The 21,897-nt window shown below is 41.1% G+C and overlaps 1 protein-coding gene across 8 annotated transcripts in view; it reads right to left on the bottom strand.

The window, feature by feature from the left end:
* Window positions 1-307: 307 nt before the first annotated feature.
* LOC121903357 (serine/threonine-protein kinase BRSK2-like) overlaps window positions 308-21,897 on the bottom strand; it is a 138,974-nt gene continuing 117,384 nt past the window's right edge. For 4 of the 8 annotated variants that reach the window (XM_042420329.1, XM_042420338.1, XM_042420348.1 and 1 more), the window contains 8 exons: window positions 17,455-17,515; window positions 12,419-12,626; window positions 11,829-11,877; window positions 10,059-10,182; window positions 8,067-8,247; window positions 7,232-7,321; window positions 3,624-3,671; window positions 308-773 (listed from right to left, as the gene is read on the bottom strand). In XM_042420329.1, coding sequence (XP_042276263.1) covers window positions 550-773; window positions 3,624-3,671; window positions 7,232-7,321; window positions 8,067-8,247; window positions 10,059-10,182; window positions 11,829-11,877; window positions 12,419-12,626; window positions 17,455-17,515 — 985 coding nt within the window. In that variant the 3' untranslated portion in view covers window positions 308-549. Of the gene's footprint in view, window positions 774-3,623; window positions 3,672-4,755; window positions 5,117-7,231; window positions 7,322-8,066; window positions 8,248-10,058; window positions 10,183-11,828; window positions 11,878-12,418; window positions 13,077-17,454; window positions 17,516-21,897 lie in introns of those variants that run through there. The other 4 variants (XM_042420302.1, XM_042420311.1, XM_042420294.1 and 1 more) reach the window with 3 other exon arrangements.

Here is a 21,897-nt window from a genome sequence, read left to right as displayed (position 1 = left end):
TGGACACTACTGATGCGGCCGGAGAAAGGACTCGAAGAGAGAGGGGTCGGGGCGGGGCGGGGGGGTCGGGCGTGGGAGTGAAGCGTAGTGGGGGGGGGAGGCAAGGGAAGGGTCCTCTTGTCTTTTCTTCAGTTTCGGACTCTCTTGGTGACGGCAGGCCGCGAGCGGGCCGCTGTCGGCCGGTCTCGAAGAGCCGCCGAGGTTAATAGTTATTATGGATGATCCCTGGTGGCAGAGACAAGTCAAGCCATCACACATGTGAGGAGGACACAAACCCACTGAAAGACCCCCGGGGACACAGAGAGGGACAGAAGGTAGGGACGACAAAGCTACATTTGCTACTTATTGTAAAATACTGATTTAACTTTTAAACTGAAATAGCCATTCCCATTATACAGTACAAAATTTATAGGCAAAAAGTAGATTTCTTTTTTTTTTTTGTGTTTTCACTCCTAACTAAAGGGCAAAGTTAGCAGCTCTCCTCTGTCGTTCTCTTGTTTAATGACCTGATAACTGCTTTTTCGTCTAGACATGCACAGCTACCGCTCCTTAAGGTTGTTCCTGTGTCCTGTTGCTGGAGGCCGTCTTTGTTTTGTCTTTGCCGGGGGGGCATTTAGAGTCATTGGGCGGGGGCTGGTTGGGCTTGCTGCTGGGGGCATGCTTGGCGGGGGAGCTAGGCGTGGCGGGGGCGCCGGGGGAGTGGGACGCTTGGATGTTCTTCTCGTCTGAAAAAAGCTGTTTAATTACGTCAAAGAAGTTACTCAACGGGCTGCCTATACAGACGGGAAGAAAAGAAGAAACAAAGAGAGAGAAAGAGAGAGAGAGAGAGAGAGAACAAACAACAGATGAGCAATGGGGTTAACGCGAGGAGAGGAGGAGGTGATGGAGGGATGAGAGGAGGAGTGGAGCTGGAGAAAAGGAGACTCTTTAGCCGGGGGGAAAGGCCACAGGGAGGTGGAGGGTTGTTAAAGCCAAAGGAGAGGCAGCACCAAAAGGAGCTAATACAGATGAGGTGTCATCACATCCCAAAAGTTTCAAAAAGGTCAAGATATTAGTGATTTTATATTTTTATCAGTATCAGTTTTGGCTTCAGAGTCTCAGTTTCTCCTGCTGGAGAGGAGAGCTAACAGGAGCACTGGAAGACAGTTCAAATGTCATTTAGCATCAGATTAACTGGAAAAAGAACATTTTGACCATCATACAGCAGATTTAAGAAGGATGAGGATGTTATCTTTCTGTGACATAACAGCATTGAAAAAAGAAAGGTTGTCAAGCAAATTGGGTTCAATTATTAGTTTAAAATTTTGGCTTTTTACTAAGAAATAATGTTTTGTTTCAGCTTAGAGGAACCTGCATCATTACTGTGGATGTTCTAACATGCTTCACCTGTGTTCATGAAAGCTAAAAAGGTTTCAGTGGTTTTAGTGTTAGTTTTACATTTATCTGACAAACTAAAACTACAATTTTAGAAAACTGAATTCAAGTTTACAAATTTTTTATTATTGTTAATTAAAGGCTTGGCTTGGTTAACATTTGATCAAGTCTGTCTTAAAGCTCACATAGACACTGAAGGACTTCGTGGTCGTTTCTTCTGTTCATATCAGCAGGACAGAGATGCTTCTAAAGTGATTTCACTGTAATGTGAGTAAAAAATATTTTAAAGTTCAGCTTAAGCTAATATGAGGTTTGATCTGTTCAGAAGTAGATAAATCAAATGTGTATCTTCCAAAGTTTTGTCGTTTTAAAGAAAAGATTTCCACTTTGTGTTTCTGCAGAAAGTCTCTCTTGGTGGAGGTTTAGTAAGAAAAACAGGAAATTCTGCACTAAAAAGATCGTCACCTTTAAAAATACCAATTTGATTTGCCTAATGCAGAATGTTGAAGCCTTATATTAGCTTTGGTTTTTCTTGCTTTTACCAACTTTACTTTTTAAATGCAGTAATTGTTTTTATGGGACTGTTCTGTTGTCTTCCAAAGCTCCTGTAAACTCTCCGTCATATCAACATCCATCACAACAACATCCATCTGTTAAGACAAAGGTTTCTTTGGTAAATGCTTTAAAACAGTTGTGAGTGAATAAAAACATGCAACAGTACAGCACAGTACACACGTTAATCCACAATCACTTATCATCCCAAAGGTTAGTCAGTTTGAAACATCTTATTCCCTTTGTGTGTGTTTTTTTGCTGCTGATGAACAGTAACAAATGTGCACGTCAGAGTGAAGGCTCGTGATAAACTTACCATCATTTCTCTCCGACAACACAGTGACATTGTGCATTTCTGGTGTCTGATATTTTCTTTAAGTGAATTTTAAATATGGAAAGTTTATGAAGAAGCAAGCAATACCATGCAAAGGGTTACTGAGGTCAGTTGAGCCGCACACGCACACACACACACACACACACATTCACACAATGAAATAAGTCAAAATGATCAAGTCATTGAGTCTTCCTGCTCTTTTTAAACAACTATAAAAAAAACCTTACTGGAATAAGATTCTTCTTTTTGCAACAGGCAAACCTCTAAATCAGTTTCTGAAGAGGATTTTTAACCACTCAGGATACATACAATGTGTGACGGCAGACGTATGCAGGTTGTTGAATAGCTCAAAAATGAGCTATACTGAGCGTTTTCCATCATTCTTTGACCAGTATGACTGTGAAAAAGGTCTTAAAAAAGTCTTAAATTCAATTTGGTGAACTTTACTGAAAATATTAATGGTCCCCACAGCAGGAAAATGTTTTAGAAACCTTCTTCTAGCGACATAATGAAGCCTTTAAGGCCATTTAGACAATCTAATGTCCAAATTACCATGAAATTTACTGAGAATGTTCCCCAGAGAATGAACCCTTTTGGTATTTTGTATTTTTGACCACATGAGCTTTCATCTAGTCGAGTGAGACCCTCAGGTCCATTAAGAATGTAAGAACAGCTAAATTGTGAGTACAGTATATTGTTTGTTCTGTTGTTCACTTTTGTGTTGTGCAATGTGACATAAATTGACTTCAAAGAGCCGCTAGTGTTGCTTTATGTTGTTAATCTTGTTCAAATTATATCATGTACAATTAGAGCTACTCAATTAGTTGATCGACAGAACATTAATTGGCATCAATTTTGATAATTGATAAGTTGTTTAAGTCATTTTTTCTAGCAAAAATATCTTCACCGTTTCCATCTTCTTTCTTAATGTGAGAATAAACTGAAAATTTAGACTTTAAGTCAAACATAACAAGCAATTTGAAGACCTCACTGTTGGCTTCAGGTAAACTTGGGCATTTCTCACTATTTTAAGACAAATGATTAATCAATTAATCAAGAAAATAATTGACAGGTAAATTGATAATAAGAATAATTGTTAGTTTCAGCCCAAAGTTGTCTCATCTGTCATTTTTCTGTAAAAATGAATATGGCGTCTCTGCTGTAAATGACTTGTTAAGATGAACATATATATTTTTTGCAGCTCACACACACACATTCTCTCTTTCTCACACACACACACGTGTTAGTGCAAACAGGGTGTGTTGGTGACAGGCCTCCAGCACGTTGCCAGTGTGTGTTAAAAGCCAGAGGTATAAGGTGTTTTTTTTTTGCCGGGGGAGCTCCCGGTCTCTCTGGGTCTTACCACGCTTGGAGGATTTACTCGGCAAAGAAGCTGAGCGCTGAGAGCCATCTGAGAGCAGAGGACAGTGTCAGAAACACCAACCGACTCACTGAGGCCCCCCCGACCGACTCACCGCCAGGCCAGTCAGCTGACGTCAAACATCAGAGGCACAGTGGCTAAAACATGGCACTCCTTCTCTGTACGAGTTAACTCCAGACACGGTGAATGTTTGGCTCGTTTTTCCAGAGTTTCCTCTCGTTAAACAAAGTCCTGTTTTTATGTGTTGAACTGTAGCTGGAGACATTTCCTACAACCTTTGTTTCAGATGACAGATTTATGTCTACAGGTCAAAGATGAAAAGTTATAAAGTTAGTGAAAAGTGTTGCTGGAGTTTCCATATTGTAATACTAACTGGCATCAGATGCTACCAGAAGTTTAAACCTTCTTGAATTTAACAAAGTTCAGCAACAATTAACCAGTGCAGGAACAACTTTCAGGCATAAATGATAAAACATTTGTTTGTTCAACAACTGCACTGATTTCTACATCTGTAAATGCCAATCAAACTTAATATTAATTACTTTGTTTGATGAATTTCATAATCCTTTTAATCTACCTTTAAATTAAAAAAATGATAAATTGATCAGGAATCAGAAAACTACTCCTTTCCTGTTTGTTTCATTGACAGGTCGACAGACTGGTGGAACAGGCATCATATTGATAAGAAAACAGCTGATTAAGAGCGTCTCCATCCATTTATAAGTGATTGTAGGAGTGTAAATAAAGCTTGTCCACATGCATCCAGTTCCACAATGATTTATTTCAACTGAGAATCCAGTTAGCAGTATTGAGTTTAGCTTCGGGCCAGAATCAGTCAGTTGTATCGATGCGCATCCATCACCACAAGTCTGGCAGAAGACCAGCAATCAGGCGTGCTGGATGTAAGTCGCTATTTCAGCTATTTAGTCATTTTTGTGTTAATATCAAGTCAAATTCCATAAGAGCATGTAGACGTGAGGTGAGGTTACTCTGAGAAACAGGCTGAACATTCACTGTGGTGGATATATTACGTCTTAAAATCAGTCTGCCGCTGCATCCACACATGTACAACCTCCCCCCCCCACACACACACACACACAGAGGAGGCTTCAGGTTGTTTGTAAGACTGTTTAGTACGTTTTATCAAACACATGCAGGTTCTCTGGTTCTGACTGCGAAGAGATCAGCAAACACAATCACACGTCCTGTGTTTGTTTGCTGCGACATTCAGTTTACAGATCATGCTTTAATTTCAGTACATCAGTCCCATATGTTGCAAAAACACACTCAAGTCGTGTGTTAACGGCACCGAGAAGCATCAGCACACATAGAGTTTGGCAGCGATGGATCACCAACAAAACTGACCCTGCTAACGTTCACTCAGTGTGCCAAACGGTATGTGTGCAAAGCTCTGGGTCGGCGTTTCATTCAGCATGCGAGTGATTCAGTTCATCCAAGTGGCGTTAAAAGTGAAGCTGTGGATGACAAGAAGCAGGGAGGCATGAAGATGCAGGCCAGAGGAAGAGTGACAGACAGAGAGATCAGATAGATACTGTAGATATACTGAGATGTGGGTTATTGGCACATCTACATGGAGTGGGGTGACTGGCATACAGTGCCTGATAACAGTTCCCATCTGTGGCAGTGACTGGCCAGACTGGTGCAACTGGTTCTTTGTGTTTTTAACTGATAGTTTGGATTTTTTGGACATTAGCTAAGTGTGAGATTGAAAAACAAGTAACATTTAAAGCCACAACACGACGTGAGGTAAGTTTCCACCATCCTCAATAGAATGTATATGTCAGCTGATGAATGACAAGAAACTGAAGTGCAGAAATGCCGAAGAAATGTTTTGAAACAGTTTTATTATTAAGTTTATTTTTCAGCTGTAAGACATTCTGCCTATTACATTTCCTGGTGGCAATTGTTATATAATTGTTAGGGACTACATGCAGTGCATCATTTATGCTTAATACTGCACACTGCCCTGTTCAATAAATCAAATCAATATAAAAAAACTAATTTAAAAGGAACCTTGTAAATGTTTTTAAATTATACATAATGTACACAAACGCTCCCAATAAATCTTTTCTTATTGCAAGTGAACTATAAAATAGCTCCATTAAAAGTCTGCTGAATTAGATGTTAGCAGTGTAGCAACTGATGTACGGACAACTATCACTGGATACTGAAGAAAACTTATAAATCTGATGAAGTTAAGTTCTGAAGTTGTAGTCTTGTTTCTATCATTTCTAAGCAGATTGATGGATCTATAATGTCTTTGTGTTCAGATTTGACTGAGTTATGATTTAAAGGAGTAGGAGGTACGTCTCGCTGAGACCACTAAGACATCCTGGATGAAGGTTTGACAGTAGAACCAAGTCTCTGAAATACATTGAGGTGATCTCCTTCACTTGTGGATAGTTAACATATTTTTTATGGTGCATTGTGGCTTAAAATGTCAACACTGCATTGAAAGAATCTCCATGTTTCTAAGTTATTTTTGTCTATTCCTGAAATGCAATAAAAATCAAATCATTTGTACTGGACACAGAATTTTCTGCTTTTATTTTTGAGCAAATAAGACTTTCTTGGCTCAGTAAAAGACAAACATTACTTGATAAGTTGGACATTTTTGCATTAAAGTCTATCCAATAACATCACCACTAATCTAAGTCAAAGAATCCAAACTATCTGTGTAAATCCAGCAGCTTTAGATCTTGTTTACTGCAGTGTTTCTCTCCTAGTAACACATCAGTATCCTGAAGGCAGCTGTGTGTGTGTGTGTGTGTGTGTGTGCAGAATGTAACTATAAGCTTTTTTTTTAAAGAGTGTGACAGCAGTGTGTGTGTGGATGAGTTGTAGTTACTCTGCTTCACCACCAGAGGGGACCATTATCAAGTAAATAACCACAGATAAAACAACAGCGACACTACAATGTCACACTAACAAACAGAACTAACAGGGACAACTGGAGAACACAGAGTCACTCTTTCTTTTCTTCCATATTTTTAAAAAAAAATATCCATCCATCTGTCTTATAGGCAGCCCAAAACGCAGATTTCAAAGATTCGTGGGATTGTTTCTGGCCTGTTTATGTCAAACTATACAGTAAAAGTTATATTCTGACACCTTGATAGCTTTCTACCTCTTACAGAGAAAAAGCTGCATGCACAAATAAAACAGCTGATCCTCACATGTAGATCTAGTGATAATCAGCCCAGTAAACACACATCTAGAGCTCATTGAATAACGTTACCATGTACTGTATGTGAGTGTGTGTGTGTGTGTTGGTGTGCACGCCATGGTATGTGGCGGGTAGACATGCACGTGGAGATGCCTTGTGCTAAAAGCAGTGTGCTGAGCCGAGCTGAGCCGAGCCGAGCCGAGCTGAGCTGAGCGGGTCCGAGCCGAGGTAGGGCCGCAGGTGTGGCTGTGCTTGTGGAGAGTGCCAGGATGCCGGAGGGAGGGAGGGAGGAAGGGGGGGGGGGGCTGTGAGGGCGTGGAGGAAGAGGAAGAGGAGGAGGAGGGTTGGGGGGGGGAGGTGTAGGCGGGGCGGGGGGGACGGGTGGCGAGGGGACTGGACTTACCAGAGATCTGGGGCTGGCTGCCGGGCTGGTCGGAGCTGAGCAGCTGGGCCTGGATGGTCTCAACCACACGCTTGAAACGCCGGCTGGGACCTGATGAGGAAACAACGAAGCTTTGTTAAACTTCTACGGAGCACCGCACTTCATCTTCACTCTTCTTCTTCTTCAGTTGGTATATCTGTAGCTTAAAGCAGAAGGAAGATGAGTTTCTTTATTTTTCTGATTATGATCTACTAAAAAGTATTGTGTGTGTATCCAAAGCCTGATTTCTGTGCCGTAAACCACAAACTGATGCATGTTTATATCAATAAACTGTAAGATATAAAGTGAACTGCCAGGACAACAAGACAGTTTAATATTCCTCTGCTATGCTCTGCTGATAAGGTCACCAGATTCCCTCATGGGTGCTCACAGTTCACAGCTCAAATCTGGTGGCTGATTTATGTGTCGCACCTTCGCCGTCGCCATTCCTGCTGTTGTCAGAGCGACAGTGGAGAACATTTCCACTGCCAGTGAAAGCCATGAGATGTTCGGGTTAATCACGTGTGTGAACGTGGATTAAATCAATCGATTCTGTAAAAGCAGTTTCCTCATCTTCAGGTTTCTTACTTTGTCGGAGAAAAGCAAGAAAAGTGTCACATTGGAGAAGCTGGAACAGGATTTATGTTTGGCTTTGCTTAATGAGTTGATTATCAGAATTGTTCCATCAATTAATTAACATCTAAAATTCTTTGTTTCTCCCAAATTGACACAAACATTTAGATTTAATTTGACCTGCAAATCAACAAATCAATGCTTCCTGGTTTGTATCATAGCTCATCCTGTCTGTGGTGTTTACCTGACAGCAGGGTGAAGGTGACGGAGTAGATGCCGTTCTCCTTGGTGGCGCTGGTGCTCTCGGTGTAGGTGATGTCCACCTGGAACTTGACCGGTTTCTGGAAAACCGTCGGACCGGCTGTGGACTTGTATTCCGCCCGGAAACTGGTCTGAGAGATGACGCTGTGGCTCAGACTGGGGATCTGAGAGGGAGACAGAGACGGAGGGAGGGAGGGTGTCAGTGAGCAGACTCTGAGTCAGCAGAAACACAGACAACTTCTGCATCGGTTAAGATGGCAGCCTGGCTGTGAGAGAAACAGACAGGAGAGGAGGAGGAGGAGGAGGAGGAGGAGGAGGAGGAGAGCGAGTGTTGGATCTGTTACATTTAAACATGTCGTGGCGTTTCGCAGCGTCAGCGTCGGAGTCGACAGCGACACGTGAACAGACAGCAGACTGCTGCGCATGATGCTGCTGTCCTCACATGGAACCACTGTACTGTAAACTGAAACGGATCACTGTACAGTAACCTGAAGTGTTTTCACACTCAGACATCATGTAGAAATGATTTTAGATTGGTTTTATTTAATTGGAAGGAAGAATAAATAGTGTTCGGAGATACATCAGAAATGCTCCTTTAGTCTTAAAGCCTTTGTGTGGGCTGGTGGACATGTTTGATTGACAGCTGAGCCAGTAGGTGAAGGAGACACAATATTCAAATTTTAAACGAACAAATAATAAAAATTGAGCACATCAGAGTAAACAGCTGGTGGCGCCGATTCTCCTGTCGAGTGCAGTAAAAAGAAGAAGATGATGATGTTATTAATCGAGCGTCACACTCAGAGATGAAGTGATGAAAATGTGACACACGTCCTGCTGACGGACAAACAGCTGACATCACAGCTTCCTGCTGTTGGAGGCGTTTTGGTAACAGTCATGTGTCAGTTATACAGACTGAACGCTGCCCAGAGACCAAGAACAGAGTTTAGGGACGTTTAAGTCACACGCTTCCTGTACATCATCATTTATTTGCTAAATCTGCTTCAATTGCACTTTGTTACATTTTTCTTTTATCTATACATCAACTTTTCCACCTCATCTGAGTGTAAAAACTTTTTTTTTGCCATATTTAAACTTTTTTTTAGAATTTCCAGCGTTTCCGCCGTTTTTTTATGCACAAATTGAAAAAGCTCATATAAACGGTTGGATGGAAACTAACCTACTGTAAATAAACTGGTAGCTGAACCTTAAAGCTGAGGACAGACAGTAGTTGGTTTCCAGCCAAATGTAACATAAAATTTTCACCAAATTTCCAGAGAAGCAGCGAAGAAAATGTGAATTAATGCTTATTTCTACAAGACAAAACAGTGTCAGTGTTTGCAGGGAAGAGGAAACTAAAGCTAGAGAGCTCATGTGTGCTACAGTTAAGAACATTTTATTTAAACTTCTAATAATTTGTCCCCCTCGTTTATATCAGTGAGGGTAGAAACCTCTGTAGAAATCCTCCTTTGTCCTCTCTGATAGAGAACAAGTCTTGTTGCAGAGCTGAGCTGTTTGGATCAGGAGGTAAAAAGGCAGATTCAGGCTAAACTGAACCTGAAAACACTCAGTCAGGTTTTCAGTCTGCTGTGTCGAAGCATTTTTTCCAATCAGGGGTGAAAACCGCAAGAAGACAACTGACAAGACAGAGAGTTACTCCAACAGCCTTGACTGTACGAGAAGCTTAACTTTACACCTTCAAACAAACTCCAGCTGTGTGACGGCTGAGTGTTACCTTTGATTCTAAATTCTGGTTTTCAGACCTTTAAAAACTTCAGATACTCTGTTACTTTTTTCTTAAATTGAATTTGATGGATATGGATTTTGCCCTCTAACTTTAAAACCTTAATGTTTTCCACTAGTCTTGCTTTCATATCATGAAGAAAGACTTTTTTTTTGTAAAGATTTTGCTCCAAATATTGTTATAAAGTCAAACTGTGACGCCAGTAAAACAGAACAGTGTGAGAAGGAGCCTTACGGAGAGGAAGGCGTGGACGATATCGGCCTTTATGGAGCTGAGAGGTTTGTCTCTGATCACGATGAAGATCTGCTCTTCTTTCTCCAGGTTGATGAAGTTACCGAACCACGACTTCTTAGCCAGTCTGCAGGGAGGAGACAGACACGACGTGACTCAAACAGACAAGATTTTTTATGATATTTATGGTAAAAAAAAAAAAATTAATGGTTGTAGAGACGTTTCAACGTCAACAAACCAGAACACAGCTAGTTATGCTAGTAATGATTGTTATTTGTGTAGCACTCTCGCTGATATTGATGCTGTTATACAGTATATGTCAACCAGAGCCTGTTACTGTGAGGCAAAGTGAAATTCACTAAATACAACTCAAATATCAGGAAGGAAGACGTATCAACGGCATCAAAGATCGATCTACATAATCCTCAGTGTGATGTAAACACTTCCCCTCCTGCGTTTGACTCTTTTATGTGAGCATCCTCATGTCGCCCTGCAGCGCTTTAACAAACAATCTAAACTAGTTAAACACCAGATGTGATTTCACAGTTTGTCTCTTTGCACAAAGAAGATGCCAGCAGAGACGGCGGCGGCGGTGACGTGTGATGCTTGTTATGTAAAGAGGAACGTTTACCATAGAAACAAGAAGGTGTATGTATGTTTCTATGCTCCCTCAATATAAAGAGTCATTTCTATACCTTTGACATATGTGGTATAAAGTCTAAACCTCATTATAACCATCTTAGGAGTCTTTCATTTTAACCCTTTAGCTCTGAATGTAACCAGGTGGATCTTAAACATGCTTGTGTGGCATCACTAACTCCAACCATCTTTACGCTGGAGCATCTCAGGCTTCTAAACCCTTAATGAGCAGATAATCCTTCCTGATTTTCACAGATTTTATGAGCTAATTTCCATCCAGATTCTATGTAAACGGTGGCGGCATCAAACAAAACAAAATCTTTTGGAATGAACAGTTCAGAAAATATCTTCTGATGGTAGAAAAAGAAGACAAATGAAGAAAAATGCAGATTATGTTCTAGACTCTGCCAAAGTAATAAAAAGTAATCAATAAATAAATTAACTACATAGTTTGTGGTGAAAGAGATATTTTATAATCTGATTTTTACTTAAATGTTTGTTTTATTAGTATTAATGATTTAAAGGACCAGTCTGCAGGATTTAGTGGCATCTAGCGGTGATCTGAATACTCCTCCCCTTCCCTTCCAGGCATGTAGAAGAACCTACAGTGGCCACGAAACTGATGAAGAACTTGAAAGGTCCTCTCTAGAGCCAGTATTTGTCCATTCTGGGCTACTGTAGAAACATGGCGGTGGCCTCTGTGGAAGAGGACCCGCCCCCTCTGTAGATATAAAGGGCTCATTCTAAGGTAACGAAAACATAATGGTTCTTATTTTCAGGTGATTATACACTAATTAAAATATACTTATGAATATTATTCGTTCCATTGGATGCCACTAAATTCTACACACTGCACCTTTAAACCGACTTCCATCCATTACTTTAATATTGAAAAACCCCCAGAAATTCCCAGAAAATAGTGATGAGCCCTGTGTGCAAATTGTTCCCCTAAAAACCCCATCACATGTACAGTTTACATTTCTAAAATATGTGCTTCTGGATTATATGTGGACAAAATGAAATAAAGGAAATCATAAATCAGTTTCCATAAACACACAGTTCTCAATAAGGAAATCATAAAGCAGCAGCTCTCTACTGTTTACACTGAAACAACATGTTCAGAGCATTACTTACTCTGGAGAAGAGTCTGGGGTGAGACTGGACATGTCCTCCTGCGTGGGAACTGTGGACGCAAGTAGAGGTCAAAGGTCACAGAGTTAGGTCAACCTCATGTGATCGACACTGTCGTCTTCATTAAGTACAAAAAGGCGTATTTGTAGAGAAGCTGGTCGTACAGATACTGTTGTTTTTTCACTACATGCTGTTTCAGATTCAATAAAAAATATAATCAGTCAGTTTAAATGAGATTATTCTCAGATTATTGGTTTGTCTGGAGTGATTTAATGCAACTATCAAAGTAGCTATGGGAGGCAAAAAACAGAAAGAAAAAAGGCTCAATTTTCCACTTCCTGTAATGAGATAGTTATCTTGTGTGTGACGTGGCCAGAGGCGGCTGTTTGTCATGATAACGCTGCGGCAGATAAACCGGCAGCTAAACGCAGCCATTAGGAGCAAAGAGATGATCTGTGTTGGTTCCCCTGAGCTACCAGGATGCGGTTTGATGCATAAACACTCTCCGCTGAATCGATTATCACACAGATAAGAATGAGATCATATCCATAAGGATCTGATGTGAATAAATCCTCCCCCTCCTCCCACGCTACCTTGCATTTTCCTGCGGTGGAAGCGCGGCGAGCCCAGGAAGCTGTTCTTGATGGAGTTGAGGCGCGTCCTCCAGGGCATGCCCCCGATGGAGGGGCTGGGCGGCGGCGTCGGGCTGGGCGTGCCAGCCGGGCTGTCCTTGGGCGTGTGCACCGGGGTGCCTTTGGGGGTGGGGAGAGGACTCCCTCTGGGGGAGGGGTGGGGGGTCACCTGCGTGATGGGGACAGATTTGCCGTTGTGGTCAGGGTGGAGGTGGTGGCGGCGTAGGGGCGACATAGGAGGCACGGGGGACAGAGGGATGGAGAGCTTGGGGGGGACGGTGAGAGGCGGGTGGCGTCTCACCCGGGGGCTGTTGGGGATGCAGGGAGCCAGAGGCTGGCAGGGTGTGGAAGGCTCAGATTTGGGGGTGTTGGGGGTCTGGGCTGTGTTGGGGAGCGGGTTGGACCTGGTGGTCTGCAGGGGCTTCTCAGACATTTTGGGCTTGGCGGGGAGGGTCTGCGTGCGGGGGTGCATGAGGGGGGACCCCATCTTTGGCTGGTAGGAGTTGGGCGTGCGGGGCCCCACCCCGTTAAGGCGGACCTCGGGGGAGTGGGTGGGGCTGCAGTTGGGGGACTGACACAGGTCGGGGGACTGGGGCGGGATGAAAAACCGCCGGGTGGGCTGTGATTGGTCATGCACCGTTTGACATGACAGCAGAGTCAGCCAATGAGAAAGCCAGAGGAACACCATAGCCCAATAAAGGTTCATTCCCAATAAAAAAAAAACAAAAAAAAAAAACACACCAGGAAATAAAAAAAGGAGCGTGGCAGATGAGTTGAGAGGTGGAGGCAGGCAGGAAGTGGTGAGAGTGCAAGAAAGAAAGAAAACAGAACATGCGATTAGCACAGTGATTAGCCAATCAGGAGGCAGCAGTGAAGCATTCATGACGCATTAACAGTAGGGATGCACCGAGATCAAAACTGCTGACCTGAAACTGGATTTCCTGTCACTCTGAAAAACATTGACCAGTGTTGATTCAGACTGTTTGATGTTCTGCTTCCACACGTTTTATTCTCTTTGAAATATTGTCACTTGAAAAAAAACACATTTTTCTGACATTTGACATTTATCACCTCCTACCTCCTCCTTTTATTTATTGTTGTTTTTTTGTCTGTTTGTTGGAGGATAACTTTACCGTGTGTCAACAAATTTCAGTTTTAAACACTTGTAGTATTGAGAACAACTTTATTATCCTTTAAGTCTTCGTCAGTGTGAAGAATGGAGAGCTGAGTAAGTAAAACTTGGTTTCTGTTCTGGTCTCTCAGTAAAGTTGTTCTTTATACTACAAGTGTTGTTGGAGTTTTGACCTTCATCAGACTGCTTTCCCTCCACGTTGGAAGCAGGTGAAGTTGTGCTGGGAGCCTCCACTCAGCTTCAACAAATTTCAGTAAAAGTTGGTGGAAAGCTGGATCATAGGTTAAGGAAGCAGTGAATCTTTTTTGGAGCCCATCTATAAAGTTTTCTGAACATTTCTTAAGATTATTTGTAAGGATATTGTTACATGATTTTTGTAAATATCTCTTGAACCATGGCAGATTTGGATCCAGATGCAGATACAACGTTTGGAGGATTGTGCAGCCTCGTCATAAATACATATGTCTGCATTCTAGTTTATGTTATTCTGACTGAAAGTCGTGTCTGACAAACCATTAAACTCCCTAAAATTAGGTTTCCTGTTGTCAGTGAGATCGTTTTCTCTTTGACAGACTTTGAGTCCATTTTTTATGTGATTGGATGTTTCAACTTCGTCTGCTGGTGTCAGTTTTTGTTCATAATCAAATTCTTCGTGATGATTGGTGCAGTTTATTTTTTTGCTTTTAGCCGTCGAGTCTCAGTGTCTGTTTTTAAAGTTTCCACCAGGAGTCATGAAAGTCAGAAAACATTTGGTCAATTAGTGATTGAACTTATTGTTGTTTAGGGTCTAGCAGAGTGATTACTGTCCTCATACATCGGTGCATCCCTAAAATACCAGCAAGTGAACCAGCTTGAAAGCTAACAGATTTAGCTTCACCCTCCACCTGGGAAAGTGGCCAGAGTGTGTGCATGCATACTGTCATAGTGCTGATGCACGATGCTGTGGAATGAATGACCAGGTAACTGATACGACAGGTCAGAGCAGCGTGAACCCACAGCGGAACAAACCGAGTCCGTCTGTTCTCATGACAGCGTTATGGAGCATGTGTGAAACTCTGATGTTATTTAAAAGAACAGGAGAGGTGTGTGTGTGTGTCTGTGTGGTAACAATGGAATTTCTCACCAAATAACACAATAGGCCTCATGCATGAACCACTTGTATGCAATATTTTCCTCTTGGTTCAAACTAAATGTACAGATTCTGCTTTTACACATGGATATAAAAACACTTGTATGACTTAAGAAGTAAAACATCTTCAGTGCAACACATACTGGCTGTCATATGATACCTGCGGTAGACACAAAGCCTTTATTCAGACGTGAGATGTCTTCAAACCGGGGATAATATGTGATGAAAATGCTGCTTTTATGATGAGCTGACACACACATAGAAGGCTGGAAAACACCACGGTATCCTGACGCGTGTAATCGTTGGATGACACAGCCAGTGTGTGATACAATTTGGATTTTAAACATGTTGCCAAAATCCACTAAAATGAAAAACAGGCCCCTTGAAACCTCCAGTGTTTCTACTCGTTTGTAATTTCCTTTATTTACAGGCTTATAGCAGAGTCATATAGTGTTTTTAGGGGATGTAACTAGTACTATACAGGTTTTAGGAGACTTTCTTTTGGAAGGACTGACCATTTATAGTAAATAGTTGTACAGTTAGATTTGTTGGAAAGGGCTGTTTGCTGTGTGAAGGAACATACACGGTCGATAAATCTTAGTTGAAAATCAACAATATGAAATACCGCATGAGGAGGAGGAGGAGGAGGTCGGGGGTGATGGAGGGAGCTGCGGCAGCAAAACTGTGTTGGCAAGAGCACAAATCAACTGAGCGTATTGTGACATTGTCCGGTTAAAATATCCGCAGTGAACACCCGCATGAACGTGATTGGATGTTAGCAGCCACAAGCTGTTGGATGAGAAGCGTACAGCTGAAACGAGTGTCGTTTCAGCTTCATTAAAAGTTAACTTTGTGATGTTTTATGACATGAACGGATAGAGGAGACGGTCTGTGTTCCAGGGATATAAGAACCATGTTGATGGGACGTTCTGAGCCTTAATGATGTCAAAACATGTATCGATAGTGTCAAACAAACAAAATACAGAAACGTCTTCTTGTTCTGGATCAGCCGGCAAGACATGAACACATTCACAGTACAAGTTGTGATATCACAGGTGACATTTTTTTATGAATGAAGCTTTCAGAATGTGCAGCTTTAACTTTAAGAGTTTGTCTTTGGACGCTTGTTCGAACAAACCTCACAGAACAAAGTCAGGAGGTTTCAGGAAGAAAACAAAACAGTTATTTCATGAAGCTGGATGATTTTTGTTAATTGCTTTTTAAACACTTCATACTGAATCAGGAGCTAAAGACTAAAATCTGCCTCCTCTTCAGTTTGCATTCAGATAAGGAGAATATAATGTGCCTTGAAGAACAGAACAATGAGATTCATTATGAAATAAAGTTTCTGCGTGCCTGTGCAAGATTGCAAATGTTTAATGATACATAACCGGTGTCCTTGCTGAGGGTTAGCTTTTAAAAAATGCATGGCTTTACTGAAAAATAATAAAAAAAAGCCACACATGGAAGCTGCAGTCAACCTCTCTGCTCTGCCTCTGCAGCAGCAGGTTTTCAGGCGTTTTTTTTCTCTGAGAGTGATGGATCGATTCTTCAGCTAATCTGCGGCTACATGAGAATCTGTTGTGTGTGTGTGGAGGCATTAATCACCGGATCTCATCTGGAGTTTGGCCTCCGATGGATCTGGTCCCACTTCATCTAAAGCTGTGTGAGGTATACAGTATAGCCTGACTTAAAAGCCGTTCACGGCGAGGTCGAATCACAACCTTGATGAGAGGAGGAGGTTCATTTTCTGGTTCTCTGAGCATTTACATTTTCATATTTTATAATCATATAGCGTTGGTGTGGAAGGGCTTTAAGTCACATGACATAAGTCATGAAAGTGTAATCAGTGAGCCTTTACCACAGATATAATTAACTTTATGATCAATGTCAAAATAAAAGCAAAAGGGAAGCTGTTAAACCTTCAATAACTGATCTGTGTCTGTTTGGTGTTGAGCAGGTAGTGTACAGCGGCTTTTTACAGCTTTTTCTCTGAAAACGACGCTATGAGACGCTGAGAGTGAACCAGAACAGTTAAGTTGCAGCCGGACAGATAAACAATGAGCTGAAACTCACTATAAAGCCAATACAGTCATTTGAAAGTTGGTAAAACTGATATTCAGTGATAACAAAGTTCCCACCTGCCAGAAATGTGGATTAATCCGCTGCTGAAAATAGTCCCCAAGCAAACAAGAGCACTATTTCCTCTTGTTCAACAGTGACCAGCTGTTTGAGGAAATTACTGGGCCTTTCTTAAAAGTGAAACTATATATTTGTGAGTTTTACTTCATTTCAAGAAGAACCAAATAGGTTTGGAGCTGAGAGGATAGGAAGTCAGAATTGTTGGTTTTGGTCTGTTTGTGGCATTTGTTAATAAGAAAAGTATAAAACAACAAAAGCTTAATCCTTCAAGTGATTTATATTTTGGTGCATCTATTTCCTCTCTAATATCTCCTACTTTTAATTCCTATATTTCCCAAACAGCTTATCAACAGAACTATAATAAACCCCCCAGATAACATAACTCCTCCATGAACTCTCAGTGTCCGGCTCTACTGTACGTCACACAGGTTTATGATGAAGTGTGCAGTGGTGTGTATGAGCCGCTGATGACAGGCTGGAGGTGAATGGATTATCTTGTGTGTGTGTGTGAGCGTGAACAACATACCAGCAGAGCCAGTGGGTGAGGTTGCATTGTGGGAAACCAATGAGTGCGTGGGAGGGACGGACACTTACCCTGGGACTGCTGAGAGGACTGGTGGACAGACCGGAGGACGCTCCGCTGATCGACCGCGATCTACAACACACACAAAGTTCAATCAATATCCAGAAAAGTGCAGTGGATGAAACAACAACTTCTCTACACAACAACAAACACACACACACACACACACACACACACACACACACACAACACGTTACTGTACAAAAGCCTGAAAGCTCTTTGTGTAGTTGTTTTTGGAAAAACCATTTCAACTTTAGTCTGACGGAGATTTGATCTCAGGCGGATAAAAAGTGGAGGAAAGTGACTCAAACGAGGACGGATCACCAGCAGAAAACTCATTTCTATAGCTGCTGTGGCCCCGCGGATTTCACAAACTCTTTTATTACTTTGTTGTTGTGCAGAACATCCCTGATCTGTTCCTCTCACTTTCACTCCTGGAGTATAAACTGTATGTCCTTTTCACCTGCGTCTGTGTTCAAAAAGCTGCTGAATCTTCCTGATGTGACATATATGTGATGTTTTTACTGCAGTAGAGTAACCATTACTTTCAAGATCGATTGTTTTGTCTATAAAAAGACAGAAAATAGTGAAAGATGTCAACTACAAACCCCACAGCTCAAGGTGACGTCTTTAAATGTCTTGTTTTGTTGGAACATATTAAGTTTATTCTCATATATGGTGAAGAAAAGCTTCAAATACTCACATATGAGAAGCTGGAAATGTACTAAAATTATAATTCTTACTGTGTATACTGTGTTTTTGTTTATATTTGTTGTTTAATGTTCATGTTTATTGCTTTTTCTGTTGACATCTGGACCACATTGAATTCCTCATACTTGCTACTTGGTGCATGAATCTGATTCTGAATTGATTATCCAAATAGTTGCTGTTGTTGTTAATTTTCTTGCAATCAACTAATTAATGGACCAATCTTTGCAGCTATAATTTTGACCTCCTTAATATTGGCCTCACATCACAACTGAAGTCTGGAAGCTCAGAATAAATCAAACCCAGTCAGACGTACTGAGGTGAGAAACTCCACAGGGTGCCTTTAAATCCCCGTTTCTGCCAGATGTTAAGAAATCTTCTGGTCCAGAAGGTTAGTCTGGTTAGTTTCTAAATGTTAACTCCATTCCCGCTGAATGACCTCAAATATCACTGCGGTAATGAAAACACAGACATGTTGGTTTGTCCAACAAGTTCTTCACTGTTGTTTTTGAAGTCTTCTCGGCGGCATTCGCACCAAATCAGGCGGTGCGGCGAAAACGCCAGTCGTCCTATTCATTTGAAAGGGGGTAGTGCAGCTGGAAAGTTGAGTCAGAGTCAACTTTTGGAGATACGCAACCCGACGTCACTGCGGCTGAAGGCTGTGGTGGCCAATCACAGCGGGAGATCAGACTGACAAGAGTTGTAAACTCTGCCGTGAGGGAGGACAAAGACGTTACTAGGACGAGGGGAGGACATTTCTCTTTGCTTGATAACGTTAGTAAAGTTAGACTTTGCTGTCGGCTTCCCGACTCATTTTAAAAAAGACGAGAGAAAAAGAGAGAGAGAGAGAGCAGCTGTGGTCGAGCGAGCTAGAGAGTGAATGAAGAGAGGGAGCGCTGGTAGCGAGGAAGCCGGTGTATCAGATCAATAAAACATTATTTACTGATTGTTTCACAGCGGTTACGTTGCAGAGCACAAATAAACACGCCCACACCCCCCCAGCACACCTCCGCTCGACCCTGCAGTTGAACGCCGCACCGCCTGATTTGGTGTGAATGCAGCGTCACAGATGCACTAATAAGATAAACTAACATTTAGCAGGTTTCATCTGAAGTGCAGATGAAGCTTCAGAGGACTGGCTGTATAAAGTTCATCCAGTATTCTTGTGTATTTTTTTTTATTAAACTATTGATCTTGTGTTCTTGTGTTTTTTTAAATATAATGTATTTATTGTGAATCATTTTAAGAAGGCACATCCAGTCATCTGACCGGCATCGACAGTTTGTTTTCTCAGATTTAGTTTTCTCCTCATGTTGTTACATGTTGTCTATTATCTCTTGGTTGTGTAACTGACCACCGAAGCTTTGAAGCTGTTTGTAGAGGATGTTCGCTTGTGAGTAACTTCCTGCTTCTAAGTGAGTGTGTTAAAGAAGGAGCGAGTCCTGTTAACATTCACTCAAACACTCAAACATGAGAAACATCATCGGTTTGAGTCGATATCTATAAATACTTCAAACACATCACATCACTCACACACACACACACACACACACACACACACTGAGTCATACATCCGCTGCAAAATTCATTAGCATTGTTTCTCTTTTCTTCTCTTCATGAGCTTTTCCATTTTTCATTTACGTGTCATTAACTTTTCATATCTCCCTCCTTCTCTTTCTCTCTTTTGCCCCAACGTCATCTCTTTGTGTATCACCCTTCACACACACACACACACACACACACACACACACACACACACACACACACACACACACACACACTGCACTTTTACCAGAAACCATACAGGCCCGCTGATGTCTTAGAAGACTTTGGAATTTAATTGCCCATAGACAATTTGGCTTTGTTGGAGGTGAAAAATGAAAACAATAAATCATAATTAAAGATGCTTGAAGACACACACACACACACACACACACACACACACACACACACACACACACACACACACACACAAGATGACATCACTGCTGTTAGAGCTTTCTTTGTGGTTTTGTTCTCTCTAATATTATTTCCATTATTACTATTATTGCTTATTTTCTTCTTTTTTTCCTCGTCTTTCTCCCAGTAACTTACCATGACATAGTTATGAAGACATAATTTGTTCTATTGAATGTTACAACTAACAAAAATGATGAGGGATACGCTACATAAGCCGTGTTACAGTTTAATCAGCCTGCAGTTATTGTTTATCATATTTGAATTTGATTTTAGTTTTTCTTTTCCTACATGCATGAGGCTGATTCTCCTGCTGGTGACAAAATAAATTACTAACTAACTAAAGCAGCTTCATGAAATTTACATGACTTCATTCACTCATCACTCAAATGTCAGTTATGTTTTGTGTATAATTTGTTCTAAATTGCTTTACAATACTTTAAAACTTGGGTGAGAAGTAGTTCTTTAATCTGGTTTGAAACTTGAATAAAAGTTGAGCGCAAACAATGACAAACCAACATTTTTCCTCCTTTAGACTCGATGTTGATATGGATTAAATTCATCATGCAGGTTTTGTAATTTGCAATTTGTAATTTTGTTTTTTTTATTGTTGTGTTGATGACTTCCTCACAGGAAGCTACAAACAATAAAGTTACGTGAATCTATATTAAACACTATCTTATGAGTAAAACTGAAGCTAATTTAGTCAGATGTTAAACTGAATGAATTTATAATATTAATATTTTAATATTTTGGGAAATGCATTTATTTGCTTCATTTGCAGCGAGTTAGATGAGAAGATTGACATCAACCTCATGTCTCTAAGTTAAAGTACGATCAGGGAAGCAACTAGCTTATCTTAGCTTAGCTTAGCTTAGCTTAGCTTAGTTTAGCATAAAGACTGGAAGCAGGGGGAAACAGCTAGCCTGGCTCTGTAGAAAGCTCAAAAATACATGTCTAAAGCTCAACAATTAATATATAGTTTCTTGCTTTTTTAGTCCATAAAACAAACAGTTTTACAGGAGTTATGAGCTGGAACAATTTCCTGACTCCATGGAGTCTTCGCTCCGTTGCCTAGCAACCTCACAGTGATGAAACGATGCTGAGAAACTAGGACAGAGCCAAGTTAGCGGTTTCCCCCCCTGCTTCCAGTGTTTCCAGGCTAAGCTAATCGCCTCCAGGCTCCAGCTTCATAAGGAACAGACAGATATGAGAGCGGTATCGATTTTTTTTTCCTCATCTCATAAAGTTAAGACTTTAATAGAAGCGCAACGGATGAATAAAGACGTCTATGTGAAGTCTGACTATTAGAGAGATCTGAGCTATAATCAAAGTCTATCTTTGTGAAACCGGCCCCGGTTGTTTCTCTTATTTCCCTCCAGTCTCTCTCCTCTCTTTCATCTCTGTACGTTCATGAAGTAGACCGCGGGATGAAAGTGAAAGTTTTAACTGAAACTATTTCAACTCACAAGTCTATGCATCATTTTTTTGCCGCCTCGGCCGCAATCGCATCTCATCACGTCTTTCCATTGACCTTCAATATTAACATGTTGCGTGTGAATAATTCCCAAAATGTCAAACTATTCCTTTAAAATGTAAAATTTGAGGAATCTAAGAGTGAATTCTGAACTAATGCTAAACATTTTTCATCACCGTCAATAACTAACAAGCTGGCCGGAGTCTAATTACATTTAATCTGTTGATCATCCTGTGAGTCATACAGACTGTTATCAGCTGTGTTAACTGATATCCAGGAAGTGCTGAATGTCTGCCAGCACGGTGCTCGATTA

The sequence above is a fragment of the Thunnus maccoyii genome, chromosome 1, assembly GCF_910596095.1.
Source record: "Thunnus maccoyii chromosome 1, fThuMac1.1, whole genome shotgun sequence".
NCBI lineage: Eukaryota > Metazoa > Chordata > Actinopteri > Scombriformes > Scombridae > Thunnus > Thunnus maccoyii.
Note: the sequence above shows the minus strand (reverse complement) of the source record. Positions and strands in the feature narration are given on the sequence as shown.